The 13,403-nt window shown below is 35.0% G+C and overlaps 1 protein-coding gene across 1 annotated transcript; it reads right to left on the bottom strand.

The window, feature by feature from the left end:
* Positions 1-1,033: 1,033 nt before the first annotated feature.
* Positions 1,034-2,863, bottom strand: LOC136817248 (uncharacterized). Its single transcript, XM_067073582.1, has 3 exons — positions 2,855-2,863; positions 2,555-2,720; positions 1,034-1,896 (listed from the first exon to the last, which is right to left on the bottom strand). Exons 1-3 carry the CDS (start codon positions 2,861-2,863, stop codon positions 1,193-1,195), a joined length of 879 nt encoding a protein of 292 aa, XP_066929683.1. The 3' UTR covers positions 1,034-1,192.
* Between the last annotated feature and the right edge of the window lie 10,540 nt (positions 2,864-13,403).

Here is a 13,403-nt window from a genome sequence, read left to right as displayed (position 1 = left end):
GGCCTGATTCTCACTTTTTCATAATTTTGATGGTCGTTTCGATTTTGTATGACAGCCCCGGGGGATAATCTTTACCAGATAACAGATTCAACAACCTACCAACCTCAGGACCCTAGGAAACCCTTGTTTGTCTTATTATATTGGAATTGGAGATGAAAAGAAAAGCCTTTGAATCGACTCTTGTAGTACTAAGTGGGATTTGTTGGACTCCCAGAGGGATAGACAGGTAGATAATCAGATGGTGTGCCCGTGATTTGAATTTACTTACTTCTGAGACTGATACAGATATTTCTTTTCTCAGGTCATCCGCAGATAAAGTGCAATTTCTTCCTATATTATTTTCTTTACAAAACCTTCTAACACTCATTGCTGATAATCCTCTTTGAGCGGGAAAGTCTGATTTCAATTTGCAGCTTATTTCTTCGTACGTCATTCCATGTCATTCCATTCTGTATCAAAGATTTTATGGAAGACGGAGTTGTTACTCTCGCCACTTCCATTTCAGCTCTTAATGAAGTAAACGCGCGTGTAATCGAGACATTAAGAGAAAAATTAGACTAACAAAGAAAAGACTGAATAAAACTATTGTTTCATTTGTCTTCTTTGTAACTGGTTGTAAATCATTTTCAACTTTCGATTTTTTTATCCGAGACGTTTTTTTTACAAATTGGTTTGGTTTTGTCAATTTCAATTTTTCACGACACAATTTCAGTATTTGAAAATATTATTTTCAATTTTCAATGCAAGAAGTTTATATTAGAAAATTATAGATGATACTGGAAATTTCAGTTCATTTCTGGCAGAAATAAAAATAAAATTGAAACTTTCAATCAAAATTCAATTTTCAATTTTTTAACTCGAAAATTGAAAATTGAAAATTACCATCGAAATTCAATTTTTTGACCAGAAATGTCGTCAAAAATTGATTGAACGGAACATGCCTGCATGAATATCCTGCCCAAATTTCTTGTTTTAAAGTTATTTAGGAAAGTTTAGAAATGGATAAGGGATCGCGAAGGAAAAAAGCTAAATATTAATCTCATTTTTTGTTTGTTTGAATAAAATTATTCAATAAATTAAAAAAAAATATTGAAAATAAAAAATAAAATTATAAATTTTCACACTTAAAAAAAAGTAGAGCAAGAAAAAATCAAAAACAAAAACAAAACTCGTCCAATCAGAATTACGTATATCAAGATCTTGTTGAATACATATCAGAATCTTCAGGATCAGATTGTCCAAGATCACCTTCAATAATTATATTTTCTTGATTAGCTGCCGTATCTAAGTCTAGTCTAGTATCTTTATCATCAACAACTTTTTCATCATCTAATGAAACGACAGATATTTCTTGAAGTTCAGTTTGTCCAGGATCAAAGTCTTGTACCTCATTATTTGACACAGGTACCTCTGTATTTTCCTCGCCAACTATTTCTTCACTTCTTTCATTTGATACGTTATCATTAACAGAATCAGGCACAACTTCAGCGGATCCACCTTCAGATTCCACAACCTCAGTCAGTTCTGCTACAACTTCTTCTTGTGGCGTCGGCGTCGGCGGCGGAGGCGGTGATTGAGTTTCATCTTCAATCACAGAAATGATTTCCTCAACTACCTCAGTTGCAGGAGCACTGACTTCTTCTTCCTCGGTAGAGGTAACAGCCTCTGATATCACAATTTCAGATTCTACTACTTCATCAGGCTCGTTTTTATCATCTAAAATTTCGACAACACGCTCTGTGGTTGTTGGTGCACTTGGTGCAAAGAGTTGAGCAATGGAAGAAGCGGTATGATAATAACTCGTCTCAGCAATGTCAAGTGTTCGCTCGGGGTAAGATATAGCAGCAGCTGTTGTTCCAAAGAGTAATCCATACAATGACCTTTTGATGGGTCTTCCTATAAGAAGAACACAAAACATATGTTTCCGTTATTTGAAGCATCCTGTAAAAAAGATTATCTCTAAATTCATAGAATGCACCCCCCCCCTGAGCTTAGGGGGGGGGCTAAACCATTTTAACTTGATTGGGGGCTGTATTTTTCAAAAAATACTGGGGGCTAGCTTGCTAGGGGGGCTGAGTGCTGTGTAATAGAACTGGGGCAGAACTGATAGGTTGAAGATATTTTAAATTATGTTAAAAATCTATATGCTGTGGGGAAGATTTTATCCCTCTTAAAAAAAAAATTTAAAATAATTTATCGAGAATTTGCATGCAAAATTTCTTGGATATTTTGCCTTGTGAAGGTGGGAATGAATGAATGTTTCTGGAATTTAGCTGCGGGCTATTTTCCTTAGCCCCCCCCCCCTGAAAAATGCTGGAGGCTGGACCCCTCTGCACACTATGCTAAAACGATCGACTAAAACAATAGAATCTTTTCTTTGAAGAAGAAAGTATTTATGGAACACGCTCTAGCTAAAGTTAAAATTTGAGGTCCTAGACAAATCTAGAAATCTAGAAGATCTTAGTGAAAATCTATCAGTTCTTTAATCACTTACAGTAGAGTAATCTTATAAAATGAGATGATTATAATCATTATATCTTCAAGCGTGACTTACTTCCTTTTCCAGCAACGACAGCTCCAGTAGCAGTTGCAGCTACAATTGCTGCAGGTGAGAACAGAAAATATGGATCTTCTAATGTTCGGTTGTAACTACCTGGAAGAGAAAAGAAGAAAATTTTATCACTGTATTTTTTACACTGAGCTCGATAGTCATGATCTATCTTAGAAAGGAAATCAAATACAGTTCAAATTTATTCAGATAGACCTTAAATTACGTTACGAACATCACTTGCCTCGTTCTGAAATTATTGCCATGGTGACCTTTTCATAAAAGAATCGTGGGCATAAGGGACACAATCACCATGGTAATTGTTTGAATACGAGGTAAGTTATGTTCGAGACGTAATTTATGAAAAGGTCTATTCTTTGATTTTTTATAATTTATAAAAAGTACAATGCTCACTTGAAATTCTTTCTTTCGTTGTAGCATAAAAGTCAGAAATCTTTTCATGGGTGGTCTATAAGAGAAAAGACAAAAATGTTAAACGGGATCTCTATAGCTTGAGCCTGAGAGACAAAAACAAAAACATCTTATGAAATACAGTAGATGTTTTCCACTTCGAACAAATTATTAAAACTATTAAAGATAAAATCTCATTGGTTATTTAAAAAAGAGCTTCATGTTGATATGTAAGATTTTGGGAATAAAAAAAATGACGATCTATACACATTTTACACTATACAGATACGGAAAGGAATTTAGCCCAAGATAGGGTTCATATTGCCATAAAAGCTGTTCTAGGTTCTGAAAAACATCATTTTGAATGTGGTTTAGGATAAGATTGTTAGTATAATAAAAAATCAATACCAATAGTCCAGAAAAGACGTTAGTTAAACTCTCTCTTCCTACGTGAATGTATTCATAAAGGAATTCTGGTGTAGGTGATGGTCGCTCAGCTGGTATTGTTGGCTCTGGCTCATAATAAATATCCAACTAAAGAAAGCCAAAAAAGCATATTCAGTTCTCAACCCCAAGAAAAAACAAAGAAATTGGAACTTCTCTTCAAAAATGATGGAAACTTTGAGTATTTGATACCAATTTTGAAACTCTAATTCTTTCTAAATTCTGCTATCCCTAGCAAAAAAAGGCCAGATTTCACTTCTCCATCAACCATTAAACCCCTTCCTCTAAGCTTTCTTGTCTAAAATTACTGAACATAAAACTCTCTAAAACATTTCTGTTTTATTATAATCCTATTAAATAATGCATATTCCATACAAGAAATTGTGACTATAGATATAGATTTTTAGTCATCTGTCAGACTACCACATTCCATTTTCTGGAATTACCCATCTAGTGAACTTTTTAAGGAAAGTAACTCTACTCTAAGTCATCCCATGAAAATCTGATGAAAAATAGCTTGTAAGCACCAAAATTGTATTGAAGAATATTTCTTACCTCAGATGGCTTCAGCAATTGCTTTTGATTGGATGCATGAAGAGTGGACACTAAAATGCCTTTATTCAAGACTGTTGACAGCATTATTTCATTATTTTTCTCTAAAATATTATCAATTTCTACACTTTTTCATAAATTTTATTAATTAGTCAGATAGGATTATTTGGTTTTCACCTTTAAAAAGATAATGTGGAAATGGAAATGTGGAATGTGAAATCTTGAGACAGCTAGGTTCCTTAAATGAGTCATAGAACCACAAGAAAAAACTTGCAATTAAATCAAAACTGATGCCCTTATGCCAGCAACAATTTTCAGTATAAACCCCTGCTAATGAATTTTCTTTAATTTCAAAAATAAGTTTTGACACTTTCATCTGAAAGATCATGCAGAATTTTAGTTTATGAAAGTGGGTTAATTTTCAAAATTTTGTCAAACTCCCTAAAATGGTCTGAAATGGCCCAAAATCTGTTACAAATCATTTCTTGGTAATCAGATTTGCACTTTTAAACCAGGCTTAAAAGATGGGCTGTGAATGATACTAAACTGAAAATGGTAAGGTCTATAAGGTTGCAATAGCCAGATCCACAAGATGTTAGGTTTTGCTGACTCAGCTAAAATATACCGTAACTTGGTCTATTGTCGACACCCCTCCTCTAATTCCGACACCCTTTTTATCAGCTGAAATTTATAGAAAGGTTGAAACTGCTTTTCTTTGTGAGAGAGGAATAATCTTTTTCAATTAGTGATTCAAGCTTATTATTCCTTTCTCTAAAAAAGGGTGTCGGAATTAGAAGAGGGATGTTGATATTAGACCAACTTACAGTAGTGATTGTGCTCAGACTTGACATAAGAACAGTCCTGTATGTATTTTTGTAAACCTTTTTGAGTCTTTATTTGTTGTTGTAACTGACTTTAAAAATTGCAATACAAATAATACAATGCTGACAAGTTGACACAACACATTGACAAGTATAATCCCTGAGAGAAGTTGATATTGAAATCTGCAGCAAAAACGAAAGCGGTCTCTTCTACAGATTGATTGCCGGCGCTCCTTTGCAGCTGTTTATCAAATTTCTACCAATGAAATTGCAGCATTTCAAACGACCCTTACTTTGGCACCCGTGGCCTGTTGGTGCCTTGCACGACGGGCGGCTGTAAAATCTCACCCTTCATATATTTTTTTCAATCCGTGATCCTAAGGCTTAGGTTTTTTCTCATCTTCAATTTTCTGAAGGAAGCAAGAATTCGATGTTAAGAGTCAAGGCTGTATGCAAAGTACCCAATGCTGTTCCCGTCAGGCAAAATCGTCCAATCTGAAGAGGTCACAAGATTTCTGTGTACAGACGTCAAAAAAAAAATTCAAAATGGCTGCCGAGCCAACACTGACAAAAACAAAAAATCAGGAGTTTTCAATCGCCTACTACAGCAGAATAAGACAGAGAAATGCAATAAAATAAAAAGTAAACAAACCTCAAACCTTTTATCGGCCAAAATAACGAAAATATTCTAGCTGTAGTAATGTTTACATTCAGACCTACAACAACCACTAGCAATGTTTCAAACCACGCTGTGGCATTACTGGCAATGAATTCTGACTTAAAAAATGTGGGTTCCCTGAAGAGGGTATGATTACACTTCCTAATGACTTTTTTTTTACAATAACATTTGTCTTCTCACAAATCCAAAAATATAGATTATGAAACCAACATGGGGGTTAACTTTCTTTACGACAAACTGTCAAATGAAACTTTATAAAGATCAACCATGTAATTATGTCACTTGTTCTCATAATATTTGGAAAATATCAAAAAACCTTTTTGTATACATTTGGTTCCTCCAAACCATTTCCCTTTCCTGCAGCAGGCTTTAAAGTTCATGTTGACCCCCGGTTATTTTTGCGCGGTAATCTAGAAAGGCCTTTAGTGCGGTATAAACAAATGATTTCATTGGTTTAAAAAAGTCAAAACATCAAGCTAATCACATGATCAGAATCATACGTCATATGATATTTTCCCACATTTTAATTTGACAAAGTTTAGTAAATTTGACCATGTATTAATGTTTTGATTTTTCAAGCCGGGATTTCTGTAGAATGATAAAATATGGCTTGGCTGGAATGGAGACCACAACAGCAGTGTGCCATAAAAAATCATTGAATAAACAGTGCGCCACAAAGTGCCATATAAACAAAACTCAACATCCTTACAAAAGTTTTCTTTTTGATTTCCCAAACATCAAGCGTTCACTTCCACAATAATTTATGTAATTGCACTTTCTGTCAGTCCACAGTTGGGTTCAACATATACGCGTGTTTTTATTCACGTGACCGAAGTGCCAACTAAAACAATCCAGGGGTAAGTGGCGAAGCAACATAGCAGATTATTTGTAAAGTAAAGAAATATCTTTTTGGATATTTCGTTAATTCAAAAATCAAAAATTCATTTTGCAATTGCGAAAAAATGAAAAAATGAATTATTATTTTTACATAATAAAGCACCCCCGTCTTTTAATGTAATCTTGTCTAATTTCCGATTTTGGGACGTGCAAAACACCCGTCCGCCCAATATCCAACCAATTATCTTAAATTCACTTTAATTGTCCTTTGATTTTCGAAAAATATTATTTAAAAACTATGAATTTATAATAAAATTACAAAAAACAAAAAGTTTGACACTTTATCAGTGAATTATTCAATAAATTTCAAGTTTCAATTTTCAGTGGGCATTTTTCTAGCGCTTCGTTGATCGCGCAATTTTTGCGTTACACCAAAAAACTTCAAAAAGTTGCGTATTTCCAGTGAGTAAACAATTCTGACAATTAACGAAATTGATGATGATGATTTTTTTCGGTCAGGCAAATGTCTCGTATTGGGGATTCTAGTCTTGACCCCTAAGCCTACACGAGATTGAAGTATTTGGGTAACCAGACGTTACTAATCGATAAAATCAATTATCGATTAAAATCGATAGCTAATCGATAATTAATCGATTGACTCGACCCTATCGATTTTTAATCGATATTATTATATACTGTACCTGTAGGCAAAAGCAACCATTGAATAATTCCTGATATACCATGGGTGTTATACCGCGGTCGATTTTTTTTTCAAATTTTACTTTCAAAGTTTGACTTTTTGTTGCTCTTGCTTTTTATCAGAGAAATTTATTAAAATATTTCATGCATGAACAAACTTTATGACTCAAAGTAATTAAGAAAATCATTAAAAAAGAAAAACATTCGAACGTTCGATTATGGGAGTGTTTTATGTGAATCTTTCGACTATATTTACATAATTTATGTTTTGTTTTTGCCTCTAGGTATACAATAAAACATATATTCAATAGGTTATCATTGGTTATTGGATTTATTAACCCTCGGTGATGTAACTTTTACCTATTGATATTCATACCGTGAGAGGTCCTAAATCCGACACCACTGCCTAAATCCGATGGGGTCTTTCAAAGATACAAACTAAAATAAAAACAAACCTTTCGCTGTGACGCAACAAAGATACCAAAGTGTCAACTAAACTGAGAGATTTGATACACTGAACCAATTGAACCAAATAACAATAATTGCTTCTTATAACAAAACATATTTTTTATTGCAATATGCACAACGTCATAAATGACAACAGTAGTAACAGCATCATAAAAAGTAGTGAGGTGTTTTGATTTTCACAAGCACACGAAAATATAAAAGAGGTCTGTGTACAAGCGTGCTCATTCTCAAACATTATGTAATCAAGCCTGGTTTTTATTACCGTAAACAGCCATAACTTGCAACGAAAAACAGCGTTTTTTGACTAAACGATGCTATATCTTTTAACCTAGAAAAGTTATAGCAATTAAACTTTCACAAAATAAGCTTCTACCTTTCTCCTTTTTAGATTACCATACATTGATCCAAACAGAAACTTCAATCGAAAACGTCGTTAATCCAAAGATGATCAAAAAATGTTCTTCAAAGTCCACAACTTGCAACGGTGCTAATTTCATAACAACAACATACTGAACACGCGCCAACTCTATCACATGAAAAAAATTTGATTTCAACAAATTTTAATAGCATAATTAAAAAATGGCACAACGATGGAGTGCGTTGTTGTAGACAAAAGACGGATCAATTTGTGAATTACGATTACTTCTCACACATGCAAATTCATAATTGGTCTGGCTTTTTTATGACGATAAGGGAACATTTGCAAAAACATCGATAGAAAGACGGGGGGCATTACTAAGCGGAGAAGCTCAGTGTAACGAAGATATCTGGGATTTCGTACCTTCGACGAGTTGAATGAATCTTCTACACCCCCATCTCAATTAAAGCAAAATAAAGTCTACTTTAATTCCTGATTAATTTTCGCGAATTTATATTTTCGCTTTTTTGCAAATGTTTGCCTTTCATTCACGAAAATAAAATCTTGCTAAATTGCGAGAGGAAACTGAGTTGCGAAATTCAATACTCGCAAAACTTTTGTTTTGCAATCGCCGATTAGTGAATATAAATTCAAAAAAACGAACCTTTTGCCTCGCAAAATTACAGCTTACGAAAATTAATCCAATTAAAGTATGCTGAGATGAAAACGAAATAAAATATTGAATTAAAAGTTGGGATTACGACGGCAGGTTACGGTAACAAATCAAGGACCATCATCCGTACCTTATTTGTCGTTCTTTTAGACCTTATTTCACTCAAAATTTGGAAATAGCGTATAGATGGATTTCCATGAACATTTTTGAGTGAAAAGCGTTGCCGAATTCGCCAAATTTGTAAGGCAAGAAGTCTTCCCTTAACAAAATGGAAGGTTTTATCGAAATATAGTACTAGATGTTTTTGACTGGAGAGATTCAATCATATATAATATATACTTTCATAGGGATAGAACACTAAAAACGTAAAATTTTTTTCGGGAAGAATCTTTAGCGAATATTATTGGGTATCACTATTTGCATGTTTCCACAAAAAAACAACCACCTTGCTCTTTCAAATTTTAAGTTTGACACATTTTTTTGGTGGTGTTAAAACACAAAATGAAGACATTAGAGGAAGATTATAGGCTCGGGAAAGCTTATACGTTTAAATAACGGTTTAATATATTATTTGTTTTAAGTCTTTCGTCTTCTACCGTTGGAATCCCCAATCCTTGTCATAGTATGCCAAATTCATTCGTCGTTTTGCTATTGAACTTTACTTCAGGGGTGAGAGAGGAGAGAGAGTGTTTTCGATCTTATGTATTATATAATTACAGAATCTAATTTTTGCATTGAATCGTTGAATAGATACAAAAAAGTTCGTCCCCGTTGATTTCATCCCCATTCGAAATCCATCCAATGTAAAAAATTGCACTCCAAAACCATCTTCATTGTGTATTTTAAAGCTTGGAACAATAGAATTCCTATCCCCATAGAGATTTTGATAGAAATTATTGGGCCGTTGTGGGAGAAAATTCCACCGGGGCTTTGAGACAGGTGTTTCGGCATGACATGATTTACTGTATATAGGAGATTTGTAAAAATTCGAGAAGAAAACGGATATTTACTTTTTACCATGTATCCCGTCACTGTCTGCCCGGAGTTCTGCATTCGCAAAGAGTGACACCTCTTAGACTGAGAAATGATTGTCTAATACGCTACTCCTTCTCTGGTTCCAATTGACGAGATACCGGAATATTCATCAGAATACTCATCTCATCTTCATCAGAATACTCATAACGCTCATTTGACGTTGACTTTGCACACACCCCTGTCTCACAATCTATATCGATCGACGAAACGTCCATATACAGTGTTACATGTACTTTCTTTTACACCCCTGTATCTTAACTAAATTCGGAACAGGTTTGAAGGAAAAATAATCACTTTTGATTAAAAAAGTTCTTAAGAAAAATTCAAAATTAGCGTGTACAGGGTGTGTTTTTCTTTTCCGAAGCTCTTATCCTTCTTGCATTTCTTATACTCTTACAAAATTGGCTCTGATATTTACTCCTCATTCCTGAAGGGTTGCTTTTTTTTATTCGTTTTGTCTTCTGGTCATTCTTTTTCCGTAAATCCAACGAATTGTAGAACTTATTTCAATTAAATTTTTCTTATAAAAGAAACGCACTTGAACAATCCTTGACCCCCTGATAGTAAAATTGATGATTACAGTTTAACAACGAATGATTTTATTGATTTCTTTTGAGGCACTTTTATGACACCAGTCTTGTTTATTAACATGATTAGTTATCGTATGGGACATTAGGAAGCAGAACTTCAGCTGAGATCCTTCAGTTACAATGGTTGATTGATTTAATATGTAAGCATTGGTAATTATCCAATTTATGCATCGAAACGTCTCTTCGTTGTGAAATGTAATCTAGCAACTTCAATTGAAGAATACGGAAGAACGAAAAACTGTACGAGCTGCGGATTTCGACCCAGCAAGGCCTCGTCTTTCTTCTTTCGAACTTTCTAGAAATCGCATCGTAAGAGAACGTCAATCGCCCAAGCGTGGGGGTTTATTGGAGTGACCTAATTATTTTCACTTTTTCATCTTCATTTTCGCAACAAATTATTCAATCGGGCTTGTTTTGCTTGATTAACGTGTAGTTTACCATTTCGAACATTCCCTGGAAAAATGAAAGAAAACGAAGCAATCAACGTGGAGAAAACGTAAATAAACAAAGCTGTTGCAAGTTAAGTCCGTGTTGCAAGTTATGGCCGTTTACGGTACTTTACACTTGGCTTGATTGTGGGCCTTCCGTAAATAAACATGCGGACTTATGGGTGGTAAAGAGGGCGTTGATAGTTGCCGCCTCATTGATTCAATGTTTGCTATTCAAATTAAGTGCTACCGCATCCGCCCTCTTTTCAACTTCGCGCCATTTTTACAATTTAGCTTCTTGATGGAAACCAGACCAGTTGTTTCGTATTTTTCCCACACAAGTCACTTTTTTTAAAAAACTGTTATCGCTGGTTATCGTTTTAAACATGAGCAACTGATCCAGAATAAAAGGTAATTATTTTTACAACTCACACTTTTAATTACATTAATTGACATCTTGACATAACAGCTATCTTGTTAGATGTTTTGTTTCAAGAGTTCTAACAATAGTTTATCGTTCAACTTGTTGGAAAGGGAATGTTTGTAAACATAGAATTTTTTTTCATAACAGTTATTAGGGGGGTCGGAATTAGGCAATGGTGTCGGATTTAGGACCTATCACGGTATCTAATTGATATAATCAATATCTTATATTAGGGGGGCGTACGGGGGTCGCAGACACCGAAATACCAACGCATTTTTCTTGGATTACTGTCAACACCAACAGCAAAATTTGGTAAAATCCTTTTTTTGTCACCACATGGCATATTTGACACCGAAATACCATCACTTTTTTCTTCAAACACCGAAACACTGACAGAAAAAAGGGTTAATACTGTCACACCGTCAAACCCGTACGCCCCCCTTATAACTGATCAATATAATCGATACTCACAATTTTCTAGGCAGCGATTATTTATCGATTATCGTTTTTAATCGATATTTAATCAATCGATTAAATATCAATTAGCTATCGATTTTAATCGATAATCAATTTTATTGATTAGTAACGTCTGGGCTGGGAGTAAATGAGACAAAACTTGCAAAAAGCTGGTGTTTTGAAGCGCCTTCCGTGCGATCTAAATATCGCTTCTTTGCCTTTGTTGGTGACAGACTGATTATCCTGGAAAAAATAGCGGAAAGATTCAAGAAAGATTCCAGAAAAGAATCTTAGCGAAGAAATGGGAAAAAACTTATACAAAACAACTCTAACAGACAACAACAAAGCATTTTTTAGAAAATGAATAAAACAACACGTTGAACCTAACCCTGACTGATGTTGAAAATGTCGTCAACTAGTAAGCCTTTAGTTCAAGCCTAAGCCAAAAAGACTAGAAAGTAACCTTGAAAATTCTGATACCTATTGCTTTCTTGGGAGTTTACAGGCACTATGGTTCAAAATTTGTGACCACATGCAGAAATCAGCAGCCATTATGTTGGAATTATGTTGGGTCCTTTCCTCCGAATGTTCAGTCGGGTTCAACTGACAATCATTATGGGGCCCGCGTAATGCGTTACGACCGAGTTACGGAAATACCGGCGTTTAAAAATCCAGTAACTCGAACATTCAATAGATTCAAATCAATCTGACCAATTCTATTATCAAAATTATGAACCAAATCCACCAGCAATCAATGATCAGAAAAACGATAAATGTTGTTGAGCGAAGAACAGACCTCAGATGCTTAGACTTAGGGAATTAAGCTCAATATATCTACCATTGTAGACCGACGGGGGTGCTCCGCTGAGGTTCGAAAAATGGACCCTACGTGGGACTCGAAATTTGAAAAAAAAGTTACCCTGAATGGGACTAAAATTCCAAAATTTTCTCAAAATTTCTACTTTTTCCCAAATTTTACAGGCACCCTACAAGGGACTGATTTTTCTATTTTGGTGTTTTTGTGACCCTACCTGGGACTCGTGGATGTTAAAAAGGTACCCTGACCAGCGGAGCATCCCCGTAACCCATCTTGCCCTAGTACCCCCCCCCCCGGGTTTTTCAGCCAGTGGGGATAAAATTAACGGTCTGAAACTCGATGGGGATTATTATATACATATGAATGGGGATTCCAATTCTTTTGTTTTGAAGCCAGAATGCAGAAAATTCAGTGGTGATGGGAAAAATAGTGAATATTTTGCAATGAGGATTGGTTTATTTGATTATTTTCGGTGGGGAAAACAATTGGAAGATGATTATAACATTATAACGCCCCACCATCAAATGGAACAATGGTTCCAGTGGGTCTATGAGAAGGAGTGTTGTTACAGAGTTTGGGCTTTTGGTAGTTCATCAGTAAAAGCGCAAGACCAGAAATACATCCAGTTGATAAGATGATGCTATTGGATTACTACACCATCCCAGTGGTGAAGAAGGTTGATACAATGCCATTGGTACCCAAAGATCGAAAGTCACTAATGAGTAAGAATGAAGATTGAAATGATAAGTAGTAGCATCGTTTCTTTTGTTTGAAGAAGTTAAACTGTGGTTTGGAAGATGCTGGTTGGATTTTGTGGTGGTTGGTCTTGAATGGGGGATCTGGAATCTGAAAGCATCAGTACACCCCCTTCCCACAGACCCGGTAGGATTTTTCCATCCAGTGGGATGAAAATAGCAGACTGAAACTCGATGGGGATTGACATTCCCATATTTTTCATGGCTGGGAATTTCAATTCTTATCTTTTCAAAGAAAATTCAATGGGGATGGGAAAAATAGCAAAATAGTTTGCAGTGAGGATTGGTTTATTTGATTATTATCAGTGGGGAAAAATTGAACGATAATTTCCCACCGTATGCAATATTTTGGACAATTTTTCCAGTGGGAAGGGTTTCCAGTGGGTCTGTAAGAAGAAGGTGTATCAA

Source organism: Clytia hemisphaerica, unplaced genomic scaffold (genome assembly GCF_902728285.1).
Source record: "Clytia hemisphaerica strain Z4C2 unplaced genomic scaffold, Clytia hemisphaerica genome assembly, whole genome shotgun sequence".
Taxonomy (NCBI): domain Eukaryota; kingdom Metazoa; phylum Cnidaria; class Hydrozoa; order Leptothecata; family Clytiidae; genus Clytia; species Clytia hemisphaerica.
Note: the sequence above shows the minus strand (reverse complement) of the source record. Positions and strands in the feature narration are given on the sequence as shown.